General features: G+C 53.4%; 2 protein-coding genes and 1 long non-coding RNA gene across 3 annotated transcripts; 2 read left to right on the top strand and 1 right to left on the bottom strand.

The window, feature by feature from the left end:
• The first annotated feature begins 14 nt into the window (after positions 1 to 14).
• On the top strand, positions 15 to 8,162 carry SCN1B (sodium voltage-gated channel beta subunit 1). Its single transcript, XM_051989005.1, has 6 exons — positions 15 to 162; positions 3,699 to 3,865; positions 4,043 to 4,283; positions 6,494 to 6,635; positions 7,167 to 7,239; positions 7,331 to 8,162. Exons 1-5 carry the CDS (start codon positions 123 to 125, stop codon positions 7,231 to 7,233), a joined length of 657 nt encoding a protein of 218 aa, XP_051844965.1. The 5' UTR covers positions 15 to 122; the 3' UTR covers positions 7,234 to 7,239; positions 7,331 to 8,162.
• On the bottom strand, positions 4,678 to 6,582 carry LOC127556117 (uncharacterized). The gene is made up of 2 exons (XR_007952356.1): positions 6,484 to 6,582; positions 4,678 to 5,775 (listed from the first exon to the last, which is right to left on the bottom strand). It is a non-coding gene; the product is annotated as an uncharacterized LOC127556117 (long non-coding RNA).
• A 1,203-nt stretch (positions 8,163 to 9,365) lies between the features above and the next one.
• On the top strand, positions 9,366 to 21,616 carry HPN (hepsin). The gene is made up of 13 exons (XM_051989004.1): positions 9,366 to 9,743; positions 10,633 to 10,738; positions 13,971 to 14,072; positions 14,165 to 14,206; positions 15,629 to 15,758; positions 15,849 to 15,971; positions 17,295 to 17,335; positions 17,904 to 18,069; positions 18,271 to 18,461; positions 18,594 to 18,689; positions 18,824 to 18,966; positions 19,356 to 19,520; positions 21,136 to 21,616. Exons 2-13 carry the CDS (start codon positions 10,723 to 10,725, stop codon positions 21,172 to 21,174), a joined length of 1,254 nt encoding a protein of 417 aa, XP_051844964.1. The 5' UTR covers positions 9,366 to 9,743; positions 10,633 to 10,722; the 3' UTR covers positions 21,175 to 21,616.
• The last annotated feature ends 3,276 nt before the right edge of the window (positions 21,617 to 24,892 follow it).

The raw sequence follows: 24,892 nt of genomic DNA, 5'->3' as shown, positions 1-24,892 counted from the left end.
TGCCGACGCCTCCTTCCCGCCGCTATTAATACCGGGCCGGGGGCGGCGCGGAGCCCAGGCGAGCGGGACCGAACCGCTGGCTGCGGACAGCCGGAGCCCGAGCCCCGGGGCCGCCGGGCGTCATGGGGCCGCTCCCGGGGATGCTGCTCTGGATGGCGCTGGGTAAGTCTGCCCAGAGCAGGGGGCTGGGGCGGGGGGAGGGGCGGACGCAAGACAGGGGCGGGGGCGCGGAGCCGGGGCCGGTGCCTCCTCCCCGCCCGGGCTCCAAACTTCCCGGAGTGGCCGCGGGGACTTCGGGACGGGCTCCCCGGCACACAGCGGGACCCCTCCCCAGGAGGCGCCCTGGGAGAGAACTCGCAAATGCCCGGGCGCGCCTCGTGGAGGCACGGGAGGGAAGGGAGGACCCCGGCCCCAGGAGACGCAGATGGGGGGGGGGGGGCTCGGCAGGTGTCAGGCGGAGATACTGTGGGCTCCCCAACTAGAGCCAGCACCTTCTCCCCTCGTCCCCTGGGGGGGGGGGGAGAAGGCTGTTTTCTCCCTCCCTTTGCCCTCCCCATCTTTGGAGTTGAGGTTTTCGGGGGGAGGGGGGAGGGAGAGAGGGGAGCGAAATGGAAAGATGCCTGGGACGAGGCTGGGGCAACAGAAAAAGGGAGTGTGGGCGAACGAGCAATTCTCTGGGCTTTGGGAATGGCTCTGGGGGAAGAAGCGCTGGTGTCAGCTGCTTCTGGGAGTCCTGCAATCTGTAATGTGACACCCACACCCAAGAACGGGGTAAGGCTGGGGGAGGGGAGGAAGAGAAAGACTCATCAAGATGGAGAGATAGAACGGCGTGATGCACAGAGACAGATGGCGAGAGACAGGAGGGGGAGAGACGGAGAGAAATAAAGGGCAGCAGCGGAGCCGGGAGAGGACCCCAGAAAGCGAGCCTCGGGAAGCCGGGAACCCACCCTGCCCTCACCGTTAGCCCTCCCCGGCCAGAATACCGACAGCCCACCTGGGCTGATCTGTGGGGCCTCGAAGCCCCCAAGGGGAAGCCAGCAACTGAGGAGCCACGCTCCCCACCCTGGGAAAAGCAGTCAAGAGAAGGCAGGACTGGGGCACCCCAACTTTTGCAGCCCGTCCTCCCGGAACCGCTGGCCGCTGAGAAGGGTTGGGGGAGCCAGAGGTGTTTAGCAGGGGGAGGGGAGCAATAGGGTGTTGGTTCCCCGGCCTAAGTCCCCATGACCCCCTTTTCCACAGTCCCTGCCTTAGGGAGAGGGCTCCTAGCAGCCTGTCCCTTTCACTCACCAAAAGAAAACAACAAAACCAAACAAACGTTCCTATTTGTTCAGGAGAAACCCAATGAAAAGGAAAACAGGCTAAAGGCCAGCAGGTCCAGCCTTGCCTTTGGTCCCTAACGGGGTGGGCCAGGCTCTGTCTACGGCCCCTTAGAGAAGGAAAGCCCCCAAAGGACAGAAAAAGGACAAGCTCGAGTGGGTATTTTTCTTAGTAGGTTGAACTAACAACCTCTATCCTCATCGTTAATGACAGCGGATAGAGAAAACGAACTCCTCGCCTAAAAGAGTCCTGATGGCACCTCATGTACTGGGTTTGACTGGAAAGCCACGTCTTGGGGCAAAAGTGGGGGAGGGGAATCACTTAGTCTTCCTCCATCCTTCAGACCCTCCCAGAATTTAGACGGTCTTCCCAAGGACTTCCCGTTCTTCTGCTGTCACCATTCTCTTTCGGCCACCAGGGGCCTGATGTTTCAAGGATAACTTTTAACTAAAATTTCTTCAGATAAAACTAATCAATCCCCAAAGGAAGTAATTATTACAGGCAGCCACAAACTAAAAAGACCCTCACAGAGTCAAAGTTTCTGAATCGCTCTGGATGTGCAACAAAAAGATTCTAAACTCACTAGGACGGTGAGGAAAACCCCGAGTTGGTGATCAGAGACCCGAGTTCAGATCCGACCTGCTATTTACTCCTTAGGTGTGGTGCTAAGACTCCTGGGTAAATCATTCCGCCTCTATGCTTTCCATTCTTCATCTGTGAAAATGAGGAGGTTGTATTTGTTGATCTCTAAGGGTCTTTTAGCTCTCAATCTGATGAACTCTAGCCTGAGGATGGTTTGGGGCAAATACTGTGGCCAGAACCAGGGGGATCTTAGCATCTTCCGGCCTCTATTCCAGGTCTACTCTGTGTTGTTTGGTGTGAGCCATGTCTATCCCCATCCCCCTACGATTCCTTTGGCTCTATTCTGTTCCCGGTTCTTGGCCTTTAAGTAAAGAAAGTACTTTTCTATCCTGACCCATTCGTCCTCTGGATGTCAGGCTATCCTGTCCTGCCTCATCATCAAGTCTTTTGCCTCCAAAATGGATGTTTTTATGGTTCCAGGCCTTTGGAATTTAATTCTACCCTTGTATCTGACCCTGACCTGATTCTTTTTACTGCAGTAGCTTTGTCAGAAGCACGGTGACTAGCCAGTTGTAAAGGCTGTTTTTTGGTTTTTTTTTTTACTTAATGTATTTCCCCTTTGCTCTAAGCTTGATTCTGGATTTGCTTTGTCTAATGGTCTCTGTGCTATCAACTTGCTTACCAACCCCAGCACTTTGTGAGGGTGTCAGGTCATAATGTTCCCTCCCTCTCCTCTCCTTCTCCCTTTTCTTCTCCTTTCCTTCTCCCTCTCCCTGTCTCTCTCTCTCTCTCTTTTTTTTAATATCATAGCTTTTTATTTTCCAAATACATGCAGAGATAGTTTTCAGCATTCATCCTTGCAAAACCTTGTGTTCCAAATTTTTCTCCCTCCCTTCCCTCCCATCCCCTTCCCTAGGCAGAAGCAAGTAATGCAATATATGCTAAACATGTGCAGTTCCTCTATACATATTTCTACATTTATCATGCTGCACAAGAGAAATCAGATCAAAAAGGGGAAAGTGAGAAAAATAACAAAGAGCGAGCAAACAGCCACCAAAAAGGTGAAAAAATTATGTTGTGATCCACACTCACTTCCCACAGTCCTCTCTCTGGGTGCAGATGGCTCTCTCCATCACAAGTCTATTGAAATTGGCTTGAATCACCTCATTATTGAAAAGAGCCACGTCTTTCAGAATTGATCATCACACAATCTCGTTGCGTAGCTCTCTGTGTCACATATCAGATCTTCTGAAGTTCTGCCCCCATTCTCAATAGCACTGGATCCTCACCATTCTCCTGTGGGATTGGTTGGGGGAAAGTTTCTCCCCATTTGATATAAGGAAAGAAATGGAGGTTCTTAAAAACAACTTGCTCCCAATTATACAAGGAATCAGTGTCAGAGTTAATTCCAGAACTCAGTCTCTTTATTACTACATAATTTCACCTCCACATAATTCAGTACAAAACCAAGGCTGGTGCAAGGTTCGCCCAGGGGGCGAGCAGAAACAAAACCCACCACAAAATCATTGGAGCTAGAGTTCACTCAGCTGATAAGGAAACTCAATGAAGTTTAGATAGTTGTGATTTGACTGTTGTTTCACAGGTAGTAAGTGACCGAATTGGGATTTCTGAGTCTCCAAATCTATTGCTACTTTCCCTTCACTCAGCCCCATTTAGTCTCAAATAATCTAGCTCGGATCCAAGTCCAGATTTTCCTCACTTATCCTAGAACTTGAAGTTTACTAAGGCTTTAAGTCTCCTCTTCTTTCTCCTCCTGCCTGACCCTACTATTTCTACAGTGTCATCGGTCTGGGGGGGCTGTGTGGAGGTGGACTCAGAAACAGAGGCTGTCTATGGAATGACTTTCAAGATTTTATGCATCTCATGCAAGCGCCGGAGTGAAACCGTGGCTGAGACCTTCACCGAGTGGACTTTCCGTCAAAAGGGGACTGAAGAATTTGTCAAGGTGGGAGGGATTAGGGGACAAGGGGGCTATAGTTAGGGTAAGGTTCCTGTTGGGGTTTGATCTGGGGGATCAGAATTTAAGGTCAGTAAAAATGATAATCGGGGGGGGGGTAAGAATCAGGATCGGGAATTGGATTGCATTGGAGCTGGCGTAACCAGCCTGCCTTGGATCCCCCAGATCTTACGCTATGAAAACGAGATGCTGCAGTTGGAGGAAGATGAGCGTTTTGAGGGTCGTGTGGTTTGGAATGGGAGTCGAGGCACCAAAGACCTGCAAGACCTGTCCATTTTCATCACCAATGTCACCTACAACCATTCAGGTGACTACGAGTGCCACGTATACCGCCTTCTGTTCTTTGAGAACTATGACTATAACACGAGTGTCGTCAAGAAGATCCATCTTGAGGTGGTAGAAAAAGGTAAGCATCCCCTCCCCACAGACCTTCTCCACCCACTCTGTGAATTCAACCTGCAGTTCTCCAACGTCAAATAGGGAGGCAGATGGTCTGGGTGGGATGATGCTGGCTCCATGCCCAGACTACCCAGTGGGGGTGGCCAGGCTCTTAGCTCATTTTCCTTTGTCCCTGGCTCTCAATCAATGTATCTCCCAATCTAACTCTGTCTCTGCATCTCTGGCTCTTGACTTCTTTGGTCCTTTTATCCGTTTTCTTGGTCTGTGCCGGGTATTTTAAGGATACCGCACAGGTCAGTGGCCTGGAATTTTGTCCCGTGACAGAGGCATCCAAGGCCGGCCTGAGAAGACCACCGTTATTTCGTCTTCCTCCGCTTCCCAGCCCAAGGAACAGAAATCAGTCAGACAACTAGAATTTATTGAATACTCATTATGTGTCTGGCACTGAAGACTCCATCTGGGAAGAAAGAAAATATCTGGGGAAACAGAGAATGTGGGGAGGGGGACAGGCCCCTTGTGGTGGGTGAGATTTGAACTGAGTCTTGAAGGAAATCAGGGGAAATTAAGAGGCAGAAGTGAGAGAGAATAGAATTCCAGGTGTGGAAGAGCAGGTGTAGTATGCCGCTTGAGGAAGCCCCAGGAGACCAGTCCCTGGAAGGTGGAGTTTGTGGAGGAGAGTGGGAAGGGGCCACAATATGGAGAGTTTAAATGCCAATTTAATCCTGGGGGTCAAAGGGAGCCACTGGGTAGACAGGTCCAGTTTAGAAAAGTCGAGTTGGCAATGGAGATTGGAGACCAGTTAGAGGGTATTTGAAGTAATTCCTTCTAGAAGTGATGAAGTTGATATCCTCCTCAGACATCCCAGATTCCCTTGAATCCCAAAATCCACTGTATTTTATCATCTGGGAACTTCTCTAAAACTTCTTTGAGCCTATTTCTATTCTCCATCAGTGCCATCTCTTGGAGAAATAAGGAGGTTTTCACCACACTCCAAAGTAATGATTCCTTTTGCCTAGACTTGATCTTTGAAAGGAATTCCTACGTCATTGTTCCTGGGCAAGTTTTGTAAAATGAAGGAATCAGACCATCGCTGTTCCTTCAGGTCCAACCAACTTTAATATCCAATGAAATCTATGAATTTCTTTCCTACGTATGTAGCCTTGAATCCTATTCCTCTCAAGCATCCTTTTCGTTTGCCCTCCTGAGTCAAACTTAATGGGAATCTTGGCCTCCCAGACTCAGTGTATTTGCTCTGTCTATATTGCCTTCCTCCAGAATCATCTGCTTTTTATGTATTTTTGTCTCATTAAAACCGTACTGGCCAAGCCTATGCTATGTGCCTGTACTAGGTGTGAGGACAGAATTGGGGAAAGTCTGAAACACGGGCTCTTCCCACAGAAATGAAATCTGACCGGAGAGATGGGACAGGTGTTTAAGAATACAAGGATCCATGACGGCGAACCAGCCTTCTAAAACTTAATGGTCTTTAAGAATTGCTCCTAAAAAAAAATTAAAAAAAAAAAAAAGAATTACTCCTGCTGAAATGTGGAGAGCTGCATGAGCTACATGATAGGGGTCTTGCTTCAATGTAGTTTAGGGGTCCTCAAACTTTTAAATAGGGGCCAGTTCACTGTCCCTCAGACTGTTGGAGGGCTGGACTATAGTAAAAACAAAAACTTTGTTTTGTGGGCCTTTCAATAAAGAAACTTCATAGCCCTGGGGGAGGGGAATAAACGTCCTCAGCTGCCGCATCTGGCCCTGGCGGGCATAGTTAGAGGACCCCTGATGTAGAGAGAGGGATCTTGGGGCAGTTGGCCCCTATTCAAAGCCTAGTCCAGGCTCATGTGCTGTTGATAAGACCTTAATGAGCCCAGGGTGACTTTCACCTACTATGATAAGGCACCAGAGCAAGAAGAAGGCATATGTATGGGGAACAATTAGTGTCAAAAGCAATTTTCAGTTGAATTGCATTAGATCCAGATAGTCTGAAGTGCATCTGCACAGTACAGACAGAGATAGGAAGCCCATGCTGGGAAATCAATGAGGACGTGGTCTCATTCTGTCAAGGGCTGGGGGGTTTTGGGTGAGAAGGGAGCTAAGGTGAGGTGATGGGGGGAGGGGAAAGAGCTAAACCAACATTCCCTGATAACCTCTGCCCCATCTCCCACAGCATCCCATGCTATCAATCCCTCTAACTCTGTCCCTACCCCCTTGCAGCCAACAGGGACATGGCCTCCATTGTGTCTGAGATCATGATGTACGTGCTCATTGTCGTGCTGACCATCTGGCTGGTGGCTGAGATGGTTTACTGCTACAAGAAGATCGCTGCTGCTACTGAAGCGGCTGCCCAAGAGAATGCGTGAGTTCAGAAGGGGGTTTGGGTGAAACTTTCCTTGGGAATCCCCCAAAAGTCCAAGGGACAAGGTCAGGGTTAGGGCTGGGGGCTGATTTATATTTGGGATTGAGTTTGGGGTAAAACTGGTTCTGAGTTAAGAGGGGGTCAGGGGTGGGGGGTTGCTTTATGGAGTCCGGGTTATGGGGGTTCCAATAAAGCTTGGTGCTGAGGGGACCATGAAGATGAATAAACTGGTTCTGAGTTAAGGAGGGGGTCAGGGGTGGGGGTTTGCTTTGTGGAGTCCGGGTTATGGGGGTTCCAATAAAGCCTGGTGCCGAGGGGACCACGAGGATGACTATTTGGCTGGTTGGAGGTTAGAACTGAGATTGGGTTGGGAATTGTGGAGATTCCTGATAGCCTCTGGATTGGGGGAAGAGTACAGCACAGATGTGACTGAGCCGTGGCTTTCTCCGTGTCCCCCTGGTGTCTTCACTCGGATCCACACTGTGCTGCACCCCTTTGTGGTGATCGATGTCCGACCTTTGACCCCCACAGCTCAGAGTACCTGGCCATCACTTCAGAGAGCAAAGAAAACTGTACAGGAGTCCAGGTGGCTGAATAGCCCAGGGTAAGGCTGGGGGCCCGGCCTCTGAGGAGGGGAGTGTGTGTGGAGGGGCTGATGCGTCATTCACTCTCTTTCCTTTGTCCTTCTCTTCTAGCCTTCCGGGCTCCCCGGCCCTGCCTCAAGAAAGAGCTGCCCCTGATTGCTGGGTTGGGAGGGGGTCCCACCCCTCCTGGGGGCTCCTCAGCCTCCACGCCAAAGGAGTAGTAGTAGGGTGAGGCGGGGGCAGGGGCCTGCCTGTTAATCTGTCTAATACTGTAACAAAGGGCCAAGGGGCAGTGACTGCCTCCTGGCCCGTGCCTCCCCCCCTTCCCCTCTTCCTCTACCCACCGGATATGACAGCGGGGGGTGGGGGGGTGGGGGCCCTCCTGACTCACCAAAATGCATGATGAAAAAAGCAATATGGCCACCAGTCCCCCCCGCTTCTGCTGCCTGATCTTTGGAGGGGGGAAGGGACAGCACACATCTCCTCCTTTCCCTTCTCTCCCCGCGCTGATTTGCACATGTCTGCCGCTTTGGCCGCACCTCACGTTGCCACATCTGAGGATGCAGGGGCCCTTCCCCTGACCCCGGCCTCCCGCCCCTGGCCATTCACCACACACCGACTGACAGGGAAATAGGGGCCTGGGGGGCCAGGACGCCTGGACCAGGATCCAAGGCCTCAGGACTAACATCCATGTTCCTGCTCCCTTCTCAGCGACCCTCGTGACCTAGTGTGTGGCAGGGCTAAGGGGCGACGGATTCTCTTCCACACTAGCTGCACTTTCCCCCTAGTTCTGCCCCCGCCTCCTTTCAACCTCGGCTCATCCTGCCCTCACCCCTTCTCACCAGCCTCAGATCTGTGGGCATTTAGGATGGGGAGGACTCCGCCTTCCTAGTTACTGTACAGTTGTAGTTTTGTTCATGAAATAAAACACGCTCGGACTTGAGTCTCGGTCTCCCTCTTCAGTGGGGCTCAGAGGTAGAGCCGGCCTCCTCCGGGGCTTGCTGGGAGGCCCAGGGATGGGGATGCAGAGGCCCCGCTCCTTGCAGCTGGTACTTCTCTTAGCTCCGGAGAGCTGAGGATGCCCGCGGGAAGGTCGGCCCGCCCCCTGCTCCTGGGCCAGACGGAGGTGGGGACGGCGTCCAGGGGGCTCCCAGCCTGTGGGAGGGGAGAGCAGAACCCCCACTGGGGGCCTTCAACATCAGTGGCTCTTTAGGTGATTAACGTCCCGTTATTGTGATCGCTGGGGCAGAGACAGAGGTAGAAGCCAGCGAGGGCGGCAGTCAGAGGGGGGGGGGTCCTGGGGGGGAGTGGGCACCCCGCAGGACCGGACTTAGAGGCTGCGGAGCCAGAACTAAGGCACCGGGGCCTCTGGGACCCTAGATCTCAGACCGAAAGAGCGTCTGCAAAGGCCTCCGGGCCCCAGCGGGGAAAGATGAGGAGGGCTCTGCGAGACCCCGGGTCCGCCGTCCAGGCTCTGGCGTGGTCTTGGGCCGGGCCGAGCGGGGCGGCTGCAGAGCCAGCCCTCGATGTCCCCGCCGGTTCCCGCCGCGGGTCTCTATGGGTGTTTGCGCCCGCAGCGTTGGGGAAGCCCCGTGGGGGTGTGTCTGGCAGTGGAGGGGTCTGTTTCTGGCCGGGCGAGGCGGCTCTGGCTGCGGATGGCTCCCCACGGTTGCGCCCCGGAGGCGCGCATTTGCCTGTCGGGGGGCTCCTCGCGTCTCCAGGGAGGTCCGCGTCGCGCCCCCCCCCCATTCAAACCCGTGCTTTCTCCTTCCCTCCCTCCGCCTCCACCGTGGCCGCAGGACTTTCCCCAGCTCCAGAGGTCGCTGGCTGCCCCATCAGGAAGGCGCTGCCAAAGCAAACCAGACCCCGTGACTTGTGGGAAAGCAGAGATGGGAGGGCAGCAGGGGGCAGAGGACAAGGGCCGGCCTCGGGCCTGCTGTGGGGCTGGGCTGAGGGGCGCGATTACTCCTGCCGTCCCGGGGCCGCGGGGGGCCGCAGAGCAGCGCTCGCGGTCCCGCCGCGCCCCGAGGTGCCCAGGCTGCCCGGGAGCTCAGCAGCCACTCCCACCCTCACCTCCTGTTTACACAAACCTCCACCTCTGGACAAAGCCCCTGAGGACCAGCAGCAGCAGCAGCAGCAGCAGCAGCAGCAGCAGCGAGAGGGGCAGCCCCAGCCAAGCCAGGGGAAGAAGAGAAGGCTCGCCGGCCACCCTGGGCCGGAGGCAGCCCTCTCTAGCTGTGCCCAGGGGCCGGGGAACTGGGCAGGTGGCTTCCGACAGCAGCCACTCCCATTGGCCAGGTTCTTCTCCGCCCTTGCTCCCGCCCCTTCCCCTCCCCCCAGCCCCCAGCCCCCTCCTCCTCAGGTGAGCCAGTCTGGCCGAGCTCAAGGCTGCTGTTGTTTCTCCCCTTCCCGGGACCCAGGTTCCTGGCCCCCAGCTGGGGACACCATGCTCCTGCCGGGGTCCAATTGTGACCCCTAGAAAGTGGAAGACAGCTCTGAGATTTCACCGAACGGACCCCCGAGGGTAAGGCAGCTCTCCGGTTCCACGCTTCCCTCCCCCACCTCCCGCTGTCTCGGCCCGAGTCCCTGTTTCCTCCTCGGGCTTTTCAGACACTGGTACCCCGGCCCTCCTTCCCATCCCCAGGTCCAGGTTTCCTGCTGTCTCACCCTCGGCCCTTGGCCTTTTCTGGGATCATCTAATCCCCGCTTTCTCTCCCCAATCCCCACCCGGTCCGGGGTGGAAGAATACAAAAGTCCCAGCTCCTTGTGTGGGGTCCTTCCTCCCCTCGGGGGGCGGCCTACCCGCCTCTCAGACCTGTAGTGCTCAGCAACAGGAGCATCCCCCACCCCTGACTCCTTTTCCTCCTCCCCCGAGAGACCAGCATTTCCCCGCCTCTGATCTTTTGGGGAGCCAGTGCTGACTTCTTCAGCGCTCTTTTCTGTCAGGGAATGAGGTACCCGGCCCCTTCCCTCCGGACTCGGCATCCAATCCCCTTCAACCAACACACAGCCCCTCAGGACAGCGAGGCTGCCTATTCCTTTGGGTGTCCCGGCATGCCGTTCCCTCTAGTTCTTGTTCTTGCTGAGGCTCAGGCAGCCTGCCTTCTCCCAGCCCCCAGATCTTCCTTGTAGTCCTGCTCCCCGCCTGGGACCCTGGTGCCCTATCTGCCTGGTCAGTTCCCCTGCCTGTGTCCTTGATCCTCTGAGCTGGCAGGCTGGCCAGCCCGTGATCACGGCATGCTCTGGGCAACAGGCCCAGCCCCTCACGTTGGCCCAGAGGGAGGGGAGCTCAGTCCCACCGCTGGGCATACCTGGGTCTGGGAAGGTATGTGGGGAAGGGGTGGAAGCCGAGAGCGGCCTCCAGGTGCCGAGGAGGTGCAGGTCTACCCCGAGCTGTTTTGTTTCCCCCACAGGTCTCGGTTGCCTCTCTCCCCAAGGGGAGGAGGCCCTACTGCCACAGCCACCACTGTTCACCGGGGGAATCATTAACTGGAGGTGGTGACATGGCTGAGAAGGAGAGTAAGTGTCTTCCCTAACTTAGGTCCCTGCTAGCCTCATCCTTGCATTTTCCCCCACTTTCCCCTTTCCCATTTAGCTCTTGGCTTTCTGTTCTCAAAATCTCTGATATCTCACTCTCTTACCACTAAAACCTGTCTCTTTAGACGTCCAACCTGTTTCGTCCCACACTCGCCTCCCTCTCATCCATCTTCTTCACTCTACCCATCTCGGCCTGATCCCCATTTTCCCCCAAAGCTACCTCCGGTTCCTTGCCAGATTAATCATTAATCAGTCATCCATTAGGTTCTTACACAATCTGCCTCCTATTCCTCTCAATTCCTTGCTCTGTGCCTTAGTTTCCCCACTTATTACTGCCCTATATGGTCCCTTTCCACCCTTCCACCCCAAGAAATAAGTGATTCCTCCACAAATACTTTAATCTCGAATGCCAACAAGTAGAACTCAGAATCTGAGAGGCCGGGGTCCCGCCCTCCTACAGCATTTGACCTAAAAGCCCTGAGCTTCAAATTCCCAGCCGTCCCTCATTTTGCACCGGTTCTGAAGGAGGGATCTCTGTGGGCTTGGCCGGCCTGGCCCCTCTGTCCGTAAGCTGTGAAGAGCGGGGCATAGAAAGAGAGAGGCCGCAGGAACACAGAGCAGGCCTCAGGATGAGAGGTCCCAAGACTTGGATGGGGAGGGAGGAACATTAGTGCTAATCTGCCCCAGTCCCTTCCTTATCAACATGAAATTGAGGTCCCGATATTCAGTGATAGTAACGGGGATCCGATCACGGCCTCAAGCTCAGTTCTCTTACTTCCTGCCCAAATCTGGACATCTGCAAATGCCTCGAACAGGGGGAGGTACCAGATCCAGGGTTTAGACTGGCATCCTCTTCTCCCCCCCTTTTCATCCTCATATAGAGAATAAGTCACAGACCTTCTAAGTTTGAATTTCCAACCTATTTCCCAGCTTCTTGTTCTTCAGTCATTATTTAATCATTTTCAGTTCTATCCAAATCTTCATGATCTCATTTGGGGTTTGCTTTTCTTTTTATGACCAGAGGTACTGGAATGGTTTGCCATGTCCTTCTCCAGCTTACTTTACAGATGAGGAAACTGAAGGAAACAGGGTGAAAGGGACTTGCCCAGGGTCACACAGCTAGTAAGCATCCGAGGCTGGACTTGAATTCGGGTCTTCCTGACTCCAGGCCCTACACTCTTAGCCAATGTACCACCCAGTTGATAGTTTCCAACTACAGTGTATTGATGGAGAAATGAGAACCCAGTGCACAAAACTGTTGAGTTGGGGAAAGGGAGGGGGAGGAGAGATGGGAGAATAGACAAAAGAGGAACTACTTGTCACATTTAAAAGATCCCCTTCTCACAAAGATAAATAAATAAAAGATCTCTCTGACCGAGAAGGCAAATGGCCCCGGGATTCAAGGGGCTTCCTGCCTGACAGAAGAAACAAGGTCTTGACCCTCGTCTTGCTTCCATGCAGATGGCCAGGGACACAGGAAGAGACCAAAAATACAGAGAGAGACAGAAATAAATTCTCATATCTGTATTTAGGAGCTGGGTGGAGTTAAACTGAGGAAGGCTTCCTGAATAATAGTCCTGAGAGTTCATGGGCTGGTTTGGAAAGGGAGAGAGACATGAGTTAGTAGAGTAACAGAAATGTGAAGAGCCACAGAGGCCAGAACCGACGAGGGTTTGTTAGGGACAAGGAGCAGGGGAGCTCGGCCAGGGCCCTGGATTGGGGTAGACAACCAGCTCTCCTGCTTTTAGGATATGTGACAACAGTAGAAAAGATTTTTGATGGAAAGCGAAGCAGCAATCTAAGTTCTCGATGTGCTCTCAGCTGGCATTTGTTGTTCATTCGTGTCTGGTTCTTCGTGACTCCCTTTGGGGCTACCATGGCAGAAGTGCTGGACTGGTTTGCCATTTCCCTCTTTGGCCCATTTTACAGATGAGGAAACTGGGGTGAAGTGACTTGCCAGGGACTTGCCCAGTTAATAACTGTCTGAGGCTGGACTTGAACTTGGGAAGATGTCTTCCTGACTCCAGAGCCAGCGCTTTGGTGCCTTCTAGTTGCCCTACCTAGTGCCTTAAAGGTTTGCAAAGCACTTGTGCCTTATTCATACCAAAACTATATCAAATCAGAGCTAAATACAAGAAAGAAGAATCAGAAAAACGTGGCCAGAGGTTTGGCCAGTTGGAAATAAAGGGGATTTCTGGGGGGCGACTTCTAAGGCCTCATCTAGGATCTCTGAAAGGGGATCTGGGCAAGGGCAGACTAGCAGAGCTGGGCACTGTGCCGCTTTGGCCCCGTGTGACCACCAGGGGAAGAAAACTGGACCGGTGACAAAGGAATGGCCCATCCGGGGCGGAGAGGGATGTTGCCGCCTGTCTCCCTTGGGCACCCCGGGTGAACGATGATGCTCTTGGCAGGGTTTTGGACCCCAGCGTACGGCCTGGGTCCTGCTGCCTTGGTGGTGCATGAGGTTTGGAAACAGAACCGGGTGAACCAGCATGGGGACAAACAGCAAGACACGGAGCCAGGGGGATACGACCAGGGAGCAAAGGTCCCTGACTCACATATGATTCCCGTTCCGGGACCGGCTGTGGTGGAAAGCCAGAGGGAAGCCAGGATGGGGAGGGAAGGGCCCAGAAAAGCTGATGTAGGACGGACCTAGTGATGAAATTCTCTGTGACCCCAAATCATCGGGATGCCAGCGAGGAGAATGGGGAGGTGGCCATGGCCAGGGACATCTCGCCCACATACACTGAACGCCAGGCTTGCCAAGAGGCCTTTTTCTCTATCCCTCCCTCCCCGTCCCCCACTTTGAGGAGGGTATTAGGTGAAAGAAGGGCTTGGAAAGAAAGGGAACCGAGCCTCCGGCTTCCCGAAAGGACACCCGAGTCCGTAGGTGGGCCGGGGAGTTTCTCACTGCTCAGGGAAACTGACCCAACCACTTTCCCGGGCCCTTGGGATCCCCTTGGAAACCGGACATGGGTTGGGGGGAGGTCAGCAGAAAATGGAGGGTGGAGCAATGGAGGAAGGCCAGTCGGCGCTGGGTGAGGGCCGGTGTGCTGACTGGCTCTGGCCCCCAGCCCAGGCCCGGCTGAGGAAGGAAGGGCTCACTAGAAGGCCTAGTCCTCCGTAGGGGGAATTGCCTGGAAAACAGCGGAGGGGAAATCCTGAGGTCTCCGAGAACGAGGGAGCAATGGACATAGACTGTGTTTGCTTGTAGGTGGCCAAAAAGTTCAGTGTTGGTCTCTGCCCAAGATTGTGGCGCTCAGCGCAGTGGGCCTCCTGCTCCTGGCGGGCATCGGAGCAGCTTCTTGGGCCATCGGTGAGAGACCCTTCCCCTCCCTGCCCCTTACCTCCCCTTTCCCTGTGGCTCCCCCCCTGCCGGCCCCTTCCTCATCTCTGTCCTTTCCACAGTGACTGTGCTGCTGAGGAGTGACCAGGAGGTGCTCTACCCGGGTGAGTGCACACCGATGTCCTCCTCCTCCCCGCCGGTGCTCTCAGAGGGCACTCGGCCCTCACTCAGGGGCCCCCCGGCTCTCAGAGCCTCTCCATTACACAGCCAGCAACGTAGCGCCAATGTCCCCGAGGTAGCCGGTGCTTCAGGAGGAAAGTCTCCACTCTTGGGCCACTCATGGCGAGGAGTCCATGGCAGAGAGCCACAGAAAGACTAGAGGGCACTTAGAGAAGGAATGGCAACCCCCCCTTCCCCATTTGTACGGGGCTTTAGAGCTGATTGGTCACTTTCACACACGTTATCTCATTTGATGCTGGGGGGTAGAAGAGCTCGGGATGAAGTCCTGCCTCTGACCCACATTAACTAGGGCGGGGGACCCTTTATCGTTGTTCGACTCTAATCCCATTCGGTGTTTGTTGATACTCCAGTGGTTTACCATTTCACTGGATTAAAGCAAACAGGTTAAGTGGCTTGTCCAAAGTCACGCAGCTAATAAGTGTCTCAGGCTGGGTTTGAACTCTGGTCTTTCTAAATCCTTTCTAAATCCCCAAATAAATAAATCCAGGCCCAGCCCTGTGTTCACTGTGCCCCCCAGCTGCCTTCACTTTCTTAACCATGCCCAACATGACAATTTTTGTAAAACTCAGCAAGCTGTCCATAATATAGTAATAGAGTTTTGTATTCTTTTTTTCTTTTCTTTTTCTTTTCTTTTTTCTTTTTTCTTTTTCTTTTTCTTTTTCTTTTTCTTTTTTTTTTTTTTTGAGGCAATCTGGGTTAAGTGACTTGTCCGGGGTCACACAGATAGTAAGTGTTAAGTGTCTGAGGTCGGATTTGAATTCAGGTCTCAGGGCCAGTGCTCTATTCCCTGTACTATCTAGCTACCCATATATAGTTTACATTCTTAAACTAAGAAAATAACTGTTTCTTTAAAAAATTACAACAAATTTCTCTTAAATGTGTGTCCTCCCGGACACACTAATAGGATACGGTAATGGCAGATTTCAAGCTCCGAGACCTTCAAAGCTTCTTAAATCCAATGATGTCATTTTACAGAAGGGGAAACTGAGGCCCAGAGAGAGGGAATGACTTTCCTAGGGTCATCCAGGCAGAAAGTTGCAGAGCTGGAATGTGAACCCATGTCCTCTCCCCCTGAGTCATTCTTGTGTTATTAGACTTGTGTCTATAGAATGTTGGCGGGCACTGCCCAGGTCCTGCCGCCAGCCTCGGTGACCCAGGGCAGAGCTGCGGGCAGCCTAAGGCAGCTCGTTCACGGAGAGGGGGAGGCTCTGCTTCCCTCGGAGCTAGCCGCCGGGGTACGGCCAGATCTGGAGGGAGCTTGTCGTCCCCGAGCCAGGGCTGGGCAGCGCAGCTGGAGATCGCTAATCAGCAGGCCTGCCGCCCTTCCCCCACCCCTGCCCCTATAGTACAGGTGAGTCCGGCGGACCTGCGGCTTACTGTGTTTGACGGAGCAGAGGGCACGTGGCGGCTGCTTTGTTCCTCCAGGGCCAACTCCAGGGTGGCAAGTCTGAGCTGTGAGGAGATGGGCTTTATCAGGTATCATTGAGGAGGGGTGGGAGGCGTGAGGGGAGTCACCTGGGGCCAGGGGAGAACTGGGCTGCTGTTCCCGACCCCTCTGCCCCCTAGGGCTCTGAGCCACTCGGAGCTGGACGTCCGGATGTTTGGAACAAACGGCACGTCCGGCTACTTCTGCGTGGATGAGGAGAGGCTCCCCTATGCTCGGAGGCTGGCAGAGGTCATCTCCATCTGGTAAGGACGCCGGGGCGATGGAAGCTAGACTGGGAGGGATGGGCTGGTGGTCAGCAGCACAAATACAAGACCCTCGCAGAAAAAGAGCCGCTCATGAAGGCACAGATACAGCTGCCGCACGCAGGCCCATTTCAGTGGACACTTATTAGCTAGACTTTGGTTCTCCCCTGACTGCTGCCACTATGGCTCCTTCCTCCATCACCATCTTCATAGCAGCGTGCATTTATTTGTAAAAGACTTTTCAAATGTACCTCATTTAATTTTCCCAATATCCCTGAGAGGTGGGTGCCCAATATCATTCCCATTTTACAGATGGAGAAACTGAGGCAGACGTTAAATGACAGTCCAGCGTTCCAGTCAGTGCAGGTGTCTGAGGCTGGATTTGAACTTGTGTCCTCCTGACTCCAAGTCCAGCAGCCTAACTATTTGAAAGGGATTATAGGGATGCGCACAGGAAGCTGGCTTTGGACTCAGCTTTCCCATTTTTGTCAATGGCACCCTCGTGCTCCCTAGCACCAGGAGTCAAAATCTCAAAATCCTTGTTGACATTTCTGTCCCCTATCTCCTCCCAACGTGGAATGGCCATCCACGTCCCATCCATTCTCTCTTGATGCTCTCTCTTGTATCCAGCCTTTCCTTCCCATTGTTATGCCCAGATCCTCATTTTTTATTTGCTGTTGAGCTACCGGATTGAGTCTGAGCTCTTTCACCTGGCACTTGCCTCCATCTTCATTTCCAGCCTCCCTCCCTCTCACTCCTGCCCACGTACCGCCTGCTGCACCCAGAACTCACACTCATCCTTCCCGCGTCCGTCCCCTGTACGTGGGGTGCCTCCCCCCCTGCCCACCCAGATCTCTGCCTGTCAGGAAATGAATTATTCTTCCCCGATACCATCCGAGTTCTCTTGCGGGCTTATCATCGGCTCGTTTGTTATTGTATTTCTTGTGCGTCTGTTGTCTCCTCTCCTGCACGGTAATAATCCTGACAGCGGGAATTATTTCTCATTCATCTTTGACTCCCCCACTGCCGGGTGACTGATGAGTTAGTTCATGGCTTGCTTTGTTCATCCCAGATGCTTAATCAATATTGACCGAAATAAAATGTAAATACCCCTTCCCACCCACACGTGCGATAGTAAGCCATGGTGTTGTCTGCATGTGTACGAGGCACGCTGTGCTCTCTGTAATTCCCTAGGTCTTTAGGACGGAGAAAGGAGACGCGAGGGAAGGGGCCGGGTCTGGTGGGCAACATTAAGAGACAATAAGAATGGACATGAGTCCCCTGTCCCTTCCCCCTTCACCAGCCCCCCTCTCTCTCTGACAGTGACTGTCCCAGGGGCCTCTTCCTAGCCACCCTCTGCCAAGGTAAGCCCCCCAACGTGGGCCTTTCCTCCTAGACCTCCCCCCTCCGTGCCATTCACTAAGATCCCCCGTGTGCAGAACCAAGGACAGCTCATTGTGGAGTGAGACAAAAGGTTGTTTGTGGGAGGAAAGGGGGCATCCTTTAGGGCCTCAGCCTCTTGGCTGCCTGCCCTCCTCCTCAAAAGGCCAACTTCTGAGTTGTGCCACAGGCCATTTCTCGTCTTCCTCAGGACTATTCCGTGTCCTCTTCACCCATCTCCTCTCCTTCCACAACCAGTTCAGAGCTCAGTAACACTGTCTTTGTGTGTATCTACACTGGACCAGAGCTCCCCGAGGAAGACTGTGTCTCCTCATCCCAGACCAGAGTCAGTCAGAAGGAGGCCTTGTAGACCAAACTCCTCATTTCAAATAGGAAACTGAGGCAGAACTGCCCTCTCCCCCACCCAAAGTCACCCAGGACTCCTCTAAGGTCAGGATTCCCTGATATCAGCCAGGAGCTGCCTGGGCGGGGGGTGTTCCTCTCTCTGGGGGGGCAGAGTCCGGGAAGTGGCCTGAACCTGTCTGATCCTAGATTGTGGCCGGAGGAAGCTGCCTGTAGACCGTATTGTGGGAGGCCAGGATGCCAGCCTGGGCCGCTGGCCATGGCAGGTCAGTCTGCGCTATGATGGGGCGCACCTGTGCGGGGGGTCCCTGCTGTCCGGAGACTGGGTGCTGACCGCGGCCCACTGCTTCCCTGAGTGAGTGCCCTCCCTGGGGGCCGGGTCTGTGGGAAGAAAGGGGCTGAATTTCAGGGGAGGTGGAAGAACTAGCGAATCCTGAGCCTTCGTTAAAGTTCCCGTGGTGTTCTGAGTGGGGCCCGTCTCTCCTAAGACCCATGTCGTTTGTAGTCGGAGATGAACGACGAAGAGAGGAAGTGATCCCGCTCTTTCCTGTCCTAGGCGGAACCGGGTTGTGTCACGGTGGAGAGTGTTTGCGGGCGCCGTGGCCCAGGCTTCCACCCAGGGACTCCAGCTCGGGGTCCAGGCTGTGGTGTACCACGGAGGCTACCTGCCTTTCCGGGACCCGAACAGCGAAGAGAACAGTAACGATATTGCTTTGGTCCACCTTTCCAGTCCCCTGCCCCTCACGGGTGAGCCGAGTGCCGGGCCCTGGGAGAACAGCTGGGGCTGCGCCCTGGGAAGAATGGGCGGGGGGGCTGGGCGTCTGGGGACGAGATGCCCGGCTCCTGAACACTGGCCGGGTTGGCTCCTTCCCCCCACAGAATACATCCAGCCTGTCTGCCTCCCGGCTGCCGGTCAGGCCTTGGTGGATGGGAAGATTTGCACAGTGACAGGCTGGGGAAATACTCAGTATTATGGTGAGCAGACATGCCCCGGCCACATTCCCCAACTGTGAGGCCGCCCTCCCCCAAGTAAGGTCACAGTGGGTGGGCAGTTATCCAGAAGCCCCGTCTCTCACGGGCCTCTCCTCCCTACCTCTCTATCCCTGCAGGGAAACAGGCTAACATGCTACAGGAGGCTCGCGTGCCCATCATCAGCAACACAGTCTGCAACAGCCCTGACTTCTATGGGAACCAGATCAAACCCAAAATGTTCTGTGCTGGGTACACTGAGGGGGGCATCGATGCCTGCCAGGTGGGGAACTGTTCCTGACCCAGCAGCTGACCCCCAAGGGCCCGCTAACTGACCTTCCCCCCGTTCCCATATCCTCCCCCCAAGTGTCCCCATTCATTAGCAGCAACGGACATCCAAACGCCTTTGCCAAGGTTCTCACCGGGCGCGGGGCTGGGCATTCCGTGTCCAAAGTTGGCATTTTTGGGGTGGAAAGAAAAAGCAGAGCTAAAGCAGGATGGAGCTCGCACCGTGAGCAGCTTAGATCCCAGATTACATCCAATGATGGGAGACCCTGGCTCGGCTGGGGGAGGGAAAAGGCGTTTGGACATATTGGTCACGGTGGCCAGCCTCTTCTTTCCCGGAAAGAACCCAGGCACCCGCCCTCCAGTCTTGCCTCTGTCCGTCTGCAGGGAGACAGCGGGGGCCCCTTTGTGTGTGAGGACTCCATCTCCAGGACTCCCCGGTGGAGGCTGTGTGGGATCGTGAGCTGGGGGACAGGCTGCGCTCTCGCCCACAAGCCTGGGGTTTACACCAAAGTAGGAGAATACCAGGAGTGGATCTACCGGGCCATGAAGGTACTGCGGGTGGGAGGGATGTAGGGGAAGCAGGCTCATCCCTCCCTGGTTCCCCGTTCTAACGCGTCTGGAGAAAGTGGGAGAGACCCTGGGGGAGATGGGGGTCAGAGCAGCTTTCCCTGCATCTCTACACCTGCCAAACGGCCCCATCTCCTCTCGTCACTGACCATGGCCAATGAGCCGCTCCCATTACTGCCCCCCAGGCTGTCCCCTTCTGCTCCAGCCTTTGGCCATGGTCTGGCAGCTGCTCCTCACCCCTAGTTTGAAACCTTCCATGGCTCCTTTCACTCAGGTCGAGCTCCACTATCTCTGCATTTTGAGCCGGGTGCAGTGGAGAGACAGGGGGATGGGGGTAGTGCAGGGGGCAGGGGATAGCCCCGGACGCCGCGTCGGAGGGACTCTGGGCAGCCACTCCATCCCCTGTGCCTCAGTCGCCTGCTCTGTAGCCTCAGAGCCTGCTCAGGGCTCAGTCCGCCTGGGAGGAGAAGGTGGCGAGCCATTGCGGCCTCTGCCCAGAAACCCCAGATGGGCCGGACGTGGCTCAGGACACGGCTCTCCCTTCCCTCTCACCTTCACACTTTGACCCATCGATTGGCGGTTATTAAGCATCTGTCATGCAAGGTCCCTGCCCTTTGATACTGCATTGTCCTAGATAAATCCAATCAAAACACAGCTGATACAAAGGAAGCTGAGGGGGCAGGACTTCTGCCGTTGGGGAGAAACAAGAGGTTGAAGGTCAGGAGCATTTCGAAGGGAGACAGACATTTCAAACATGGAGCACCGCCTAGGCAAAAGCCCGGTGGTGGGAGATGGACACGGGCCATTAAAGCCTGAATTAGAGAGGCTGATTATAAAGCCGTGATTATTCCTGTTTCTCTTTTCTATCCCCAGTCTTTTAAATCCCAAACGAAAATCCACCTCCTCAGGAAGGCTTCTTTGACATGACTTCCCCTATTAGTAATGACCTTTTCCCATAACCCCCCGTGTGACCCTCTGTTCTACATTTATATATGGCATTATTTGGATAACAGCCCTCTCTTCATGTCATATTCCCCAGTAGAGCATAAACAGCAGGACAGCCATGACGACAGGAACTGGAACTTTAATCTCCCTCCCCCACCCAGTCCTCAGGGCAGCAGTTTAACTGGTTTAATCAATGTTAAATTTGAAACGCTTATTTTGGGTGGTTCCCTAATCATTTTATTGTTACTCCCTCATCCCCCACCGGTTTATTGGCTAGGGGGTGAATGGGAATTATGTATTATTTCGAGAGGATTTGTTCATTAACAAACATTCAGCAGCCATTAAATACATAATAAGTGTTTCCCCCATTCCCAGCACCCACTTTCCGCCAAGATGCAAAAGCAATGACCTGACGCCTCTCTTGGTTAGAGTAGAAGGACGACAGGATCAGGGGCAACAGTTGGCAGTGACGCAGGGACTTGGAAGGTTACATGGAGGAAGGGGAGAGGAGGAAGGGAAGAAAGGGAAGGGATGGAAGGGGAAATGAGGAAATGAGGGGAGGGAAAGGAGGAAGGGGAAGGGGAAATGGAAAAGCAAAGGAGGGAAGCGAAGCTCCTTCCCAGTTACTTCCCTGCCGACCTTCTCTCCCCAGACTCACTCCGAGGACAGTGGGATGGTGACCCAGCTCTGACAGCCCTGCGTCTCCTCCCAGGGTACCTGCTTCTCCTTCTCTCTTAATCCCTGCTGGTCCTGGGCTACTCCCCAGCAGCTAGCGGTGGAGGACAATCTATGGCTCCGAGAGCCCCATTCTGGATTCCTTCGTAGAGACGAGGAGGGCCTGGGGATTCTGAAGGGCAGGGAGAAAATGGGAGGGGGGTGCGGCAGGTCAGGAGCGACACCCCCTCGGGATTTTCTCCATCCCGTCCCCCACATGTTGCTGCTATCCCTGGCCCGTTGCCAGCCCTTCTCTGGGCAGTCCCCTACTCAGGTCCACCCGGGAGTCCTGTCCTGCCTCCTCCTGTAAATACTCTCTTGGGATGTGTGGGGACCAGATCTGGGGCTCCTTGCCCCGCCCGCCGCTGTCCCCAGAAATGTTTGGTGATTTCTTTGAATAATAAAACTGGTTTTGATTAGCCGTGTCTCGGGGTTTCTTAAAACAGGGCCAACATAAAGAACCAGCCGGACTTTCAGTAAAAACCTTGGACACTCTTGATACCTAACGGCATAAAGCTGACCCCACTTCTGACTCCAAAGGCCGTACATGTGTCTGGCCCTCCCGTAATTGCGGAGACGAGTCTCTCAGGGTTAAAATGTGGCCCAAGTAGGTTTCTGTTTGGGAGCAGAGTAATAAATCTCCTTCCCAGGAATTCTCGGGAGACCCGGATTACTAATGCACCCAGGCCAGACCAGGCTGCCCCAGAGCACAGATGCCCTCCTCCTCCTCCTCCTCCCCCCCCTTTGTGAATTCATGCTCCGTGATCACCAGAACAAAAACCAGGAACCTCCCGGGCTGCACCAGCTGGCTGAGCCCAGGCTCAGCAACCCCAAGCTGGGAGGGGAGCATGGCAGGGGGGCTGGGGAGGAGAACTGCGCAGTAATACCTCCTGATGCCTGGGGAAGGGCCTGGGAACGAAGAGCACGTCTGTGGAACCTGGAGAAAGGCCAGGAACACTGCCAAAAGCCCAAAGGTGCTTCCTGTGTGTGCGCACGGAGACCCGTGGAACGATGGCAGCCCCACGAGCCCCTTTGGGCAGCCCCCTTGTCTATAACATCAGCCCTTGGGCTCAGTCAGTGCTCTGAGGTCTCAGGACAGCCCTGTGAGTAGCTTTGGGGGCCCAAAGACCCCAAAATAACACTCCTGTGAGCCTAATCAGGGTGCCGAAATCCCCGAACCTTCCTGAGGGCGCCTCTGTGAATGCCCACAACAGCCATTGCCAACCTGGCCAGCCCGTGCCCCCCACTGTCCCTGCCCCGTTACTGCAGCAGCCTCTCCCACCTGCAATGCTTCTGGCCTCTGCCGAGCTCTTCCTAGAAGAAGCACCTGTGCTCATTTCACAGTGGGGTCCCCCTGGGGGAGTCACCCCTTTTCACTCATAGGGATAGAAGCTTCTTGAGGGCAGGAACTGCCTTTCTTTCTGGCTTTGTATTCTCTGCCCTTGCCTTCTCATTCCCATTTCCTCATTCTCTCTCTTTCTCTTCCTCCCCCCTCCCTCTCTCTCTTTCCTCTCCTTTTTATCTCTTCTCTCCCTCTCTCTCCCTGTCTCTTCCCTCCTTCCATATCTCTTCTCTCCCCCTGTCTCTCTTCTCCTTCCATGTCTTTCCCCTCTGTCTCTCTCCTCCTTCCATATCTCCTCTGCCCTCTCCCTCCATGTCTCCCTCCATCTCTCTCTCCCACAATAGGAGCCTGCATGTGGGTACCTCCCTGTACTTCCCCTTGAGCGCCCAGTGCTGACGCCCACAGCCCCCCACAATTCCCTTCCTCAAGCTCAGGGGGCCGGGCTGCAGAGGCCCAGCCTTCCCCCGCTCAGCATTTTTCATAGAACTAGGATTGTAAACATGGTTAGTTATGGATTCCTCAAGTCCCCACAAACAGTCTTTGTTATTGGGCAAAGTTTCCACAGGAAAGAGCTGACAACATATATGGGTGTCATGTTACCTACGATGCAATACATATTTTAATCTGTAATGTGATTAAAGTAATGAGAGAAGCACGAGCATCTGGGGGAATAAGGAGGGTCCCCTGTAAAGGTCCCTCTTCAGCTGAGCTTTAAAGGAAGCAAATAATGATAATGATAACTTGCATAGCACCTGCTATTTTTCATGTGCTTTAGAAATCTTTTTCATTTTGTCCTTATGACAACCTTGCAACCCTGTAATATTATTCTCATTTTACAGTTGAGCAAATTGAGGCAAACAGCAGTTAAGTGACTTGCTCTGGATCACAGTCTAGTAAGTGTCTGGGTCAGGATTGGAACTCAGGATCTGGCCCGCTCTCTCTCCACTTCAGCATCTCGCTGCCTCAACAGCTGCCTTTGATTGGCTAGTGATTCTACAGAGCAGGCGATTCATTTCATGTACGGGTTGTTGAGATATAGGGCACATGGCAAGGTCAGACAGTCTCCAAATTCAGCATGGGGTTATTGGGGTAAGGAACTCAGTAGCCTCTACTCCTTTTTTTTTTTTTTTTTTTAATAGCTTTTTATTTATTTATTTTACAGCATTGACAAATGCAAAACTTTTTGTTCCAACTTTTCTCCTCCTTCTCCCTTCCCCCTTCCCCCAGATGTCAGGTTGACCAATGCATGTTAAATATGTTAAAGTATAAATTAAATACATATAAGTATACATGTCCAAAAAGTTATTTTGCTGTATAAAAAGAATCGGACTCTGAAATAGTGTACAATTAGCCTGTGAAGGAAATCAAATATGCAGGCAAACAAAAATAGAGGGATTGGGAATTCTATGTAGTGGTTCATAGTCATCTCCCAGAGTTCTTTCCCTGGGTGAAGCTGGTTCAGTTCATTACTGCTCTATTGGAACTGATTTGGTTCATCTCATTGTTGAAGAGGGCCACGTCCATCAGAACTGATCATCATATAGTATTGTTGTTGAAGTATATAATGATCTTCTGGTCCTAGTAGCCTCTACTCCTTAAGGGAAACAGCCGCCCAGCAAAGAAGGACTAGTTTTATAGAAAATGGAGAGCAACTAAAACAGGAAAATTGAGCAATCCCAAATAAGCTTTTGCACACAGAGGTGCTGCATGGGGAAAATCCTTCTCGTGTCTGTGTTCAGATATATGTTGCCAGATATCCTACTTCAGATGAGTATCTGCTCATGACTGTCCTTCAGCTCAGGCCTTCACTCCATCAAGCTCACTTTCCTGTGAGAACTGCATGTTTATCACTCACAGAAAGATTCTGCTTATCTCATCATTCCCCCCTCTCCAGAGTGTGGAGACCCTTTTTTTTGTGGGGGGAGTAAATGACCCTAGGATCAGTAGGGGTCTCTTGGGGAAAGAATTTCATAGAGCAAGTTGGTCCTTTGTCAAGGCAGATTTTAATGGAAACAACAGGTGGATTTATTCTTTAAGGGATCAGCAGCAAACTAGGCAAAGGGTCCCATATTTATATTTTGGGGTCATCTGTCACAGACTGAGTTAGTTCCTAGTTAACCACAAGGAACAGAAAGACAGAATGCAGATGTCCACCCAGCCAGGTTCAGGACATGCTACATTTTTCATAGAACTAGGATTGTAAACATGGTTAGTTATGGATTCCTCAAGTCCCCCCAAACAGTCTTTGTTATTGGGCAAAGTTTCCACAGGAAAATTTGGTCAAGGACAGGATAAGGGCTAAAGCCAATGCCATCATATTCCCTCATATTCCCTCTTTTATTATTTATTGGGA

Source organism: Antechinus flavipes, chromosome 3 (genome assembly GCF_016432865.1).
Source record: "Antechinus flavipes isolate AdamAnt ecotype Samford, QLD, Australia chromosome 3, AdamAnt_v2, whole genome shotgun sequence".
Classification (NCBI taxonomy): domain Eukaryota; kingdom Metazoa; phylum Chordata; class Mammalia; order Dasyuromorphia; family Dasyuridae; genus Antechinus; species Antechinus flavipes.
The sequence above is the reverse complement of the archived record's forward strand: the minus strand, read 5'-3'. Positions and strand labels throughout refer to the sequence as shown.

What these genes read in the sequence shown, in the direction of transcription:
- SCN1B (XM_051989005.1), top strand. Translation starts at nt 123, where the DNA reads ATGGGGCCGCTCCCGGGGATGCTGCTCTGGATGGCGCTGG. An exon ending in GCTGCTCTGGATGGCGCTGG is followed by an intron (nt 163 to 3,698) that starts GTAAGTCTGCCC and finishes CTATTTCTACAG; the next exon opens with TGTCATCGGTCTGGGGGGGC. An exon ending in GGACTGAAGAATTTGTCAAG is followed by an intron (nt 3,866 to 4,042) that starts GTGGGAGGGATT and finishes TGGATCCCCCAG; the next exon opens with ATCTTACGCTATGAAAACGA.
- HPN (XM_051989004.1), top strand. An exon ending in CCAGGAGGTGCTCTACCCGG is followed by an intron (nt 14,207 to 15,628) that starts GTGAGTGCACAC and finishes CTGCCCCTATAG; the next exon opens with TACAGGTGAGTCCGGCGGAC. An exon ending in GGGAAATACTCAGTATTATG is followed by an intron (nt 18,690 to 18,823) that starts GTGAGCAGACAT and finishes CTATCCCTGCAG; the next exon opens with GGAAACAGGCTAACATGCTA.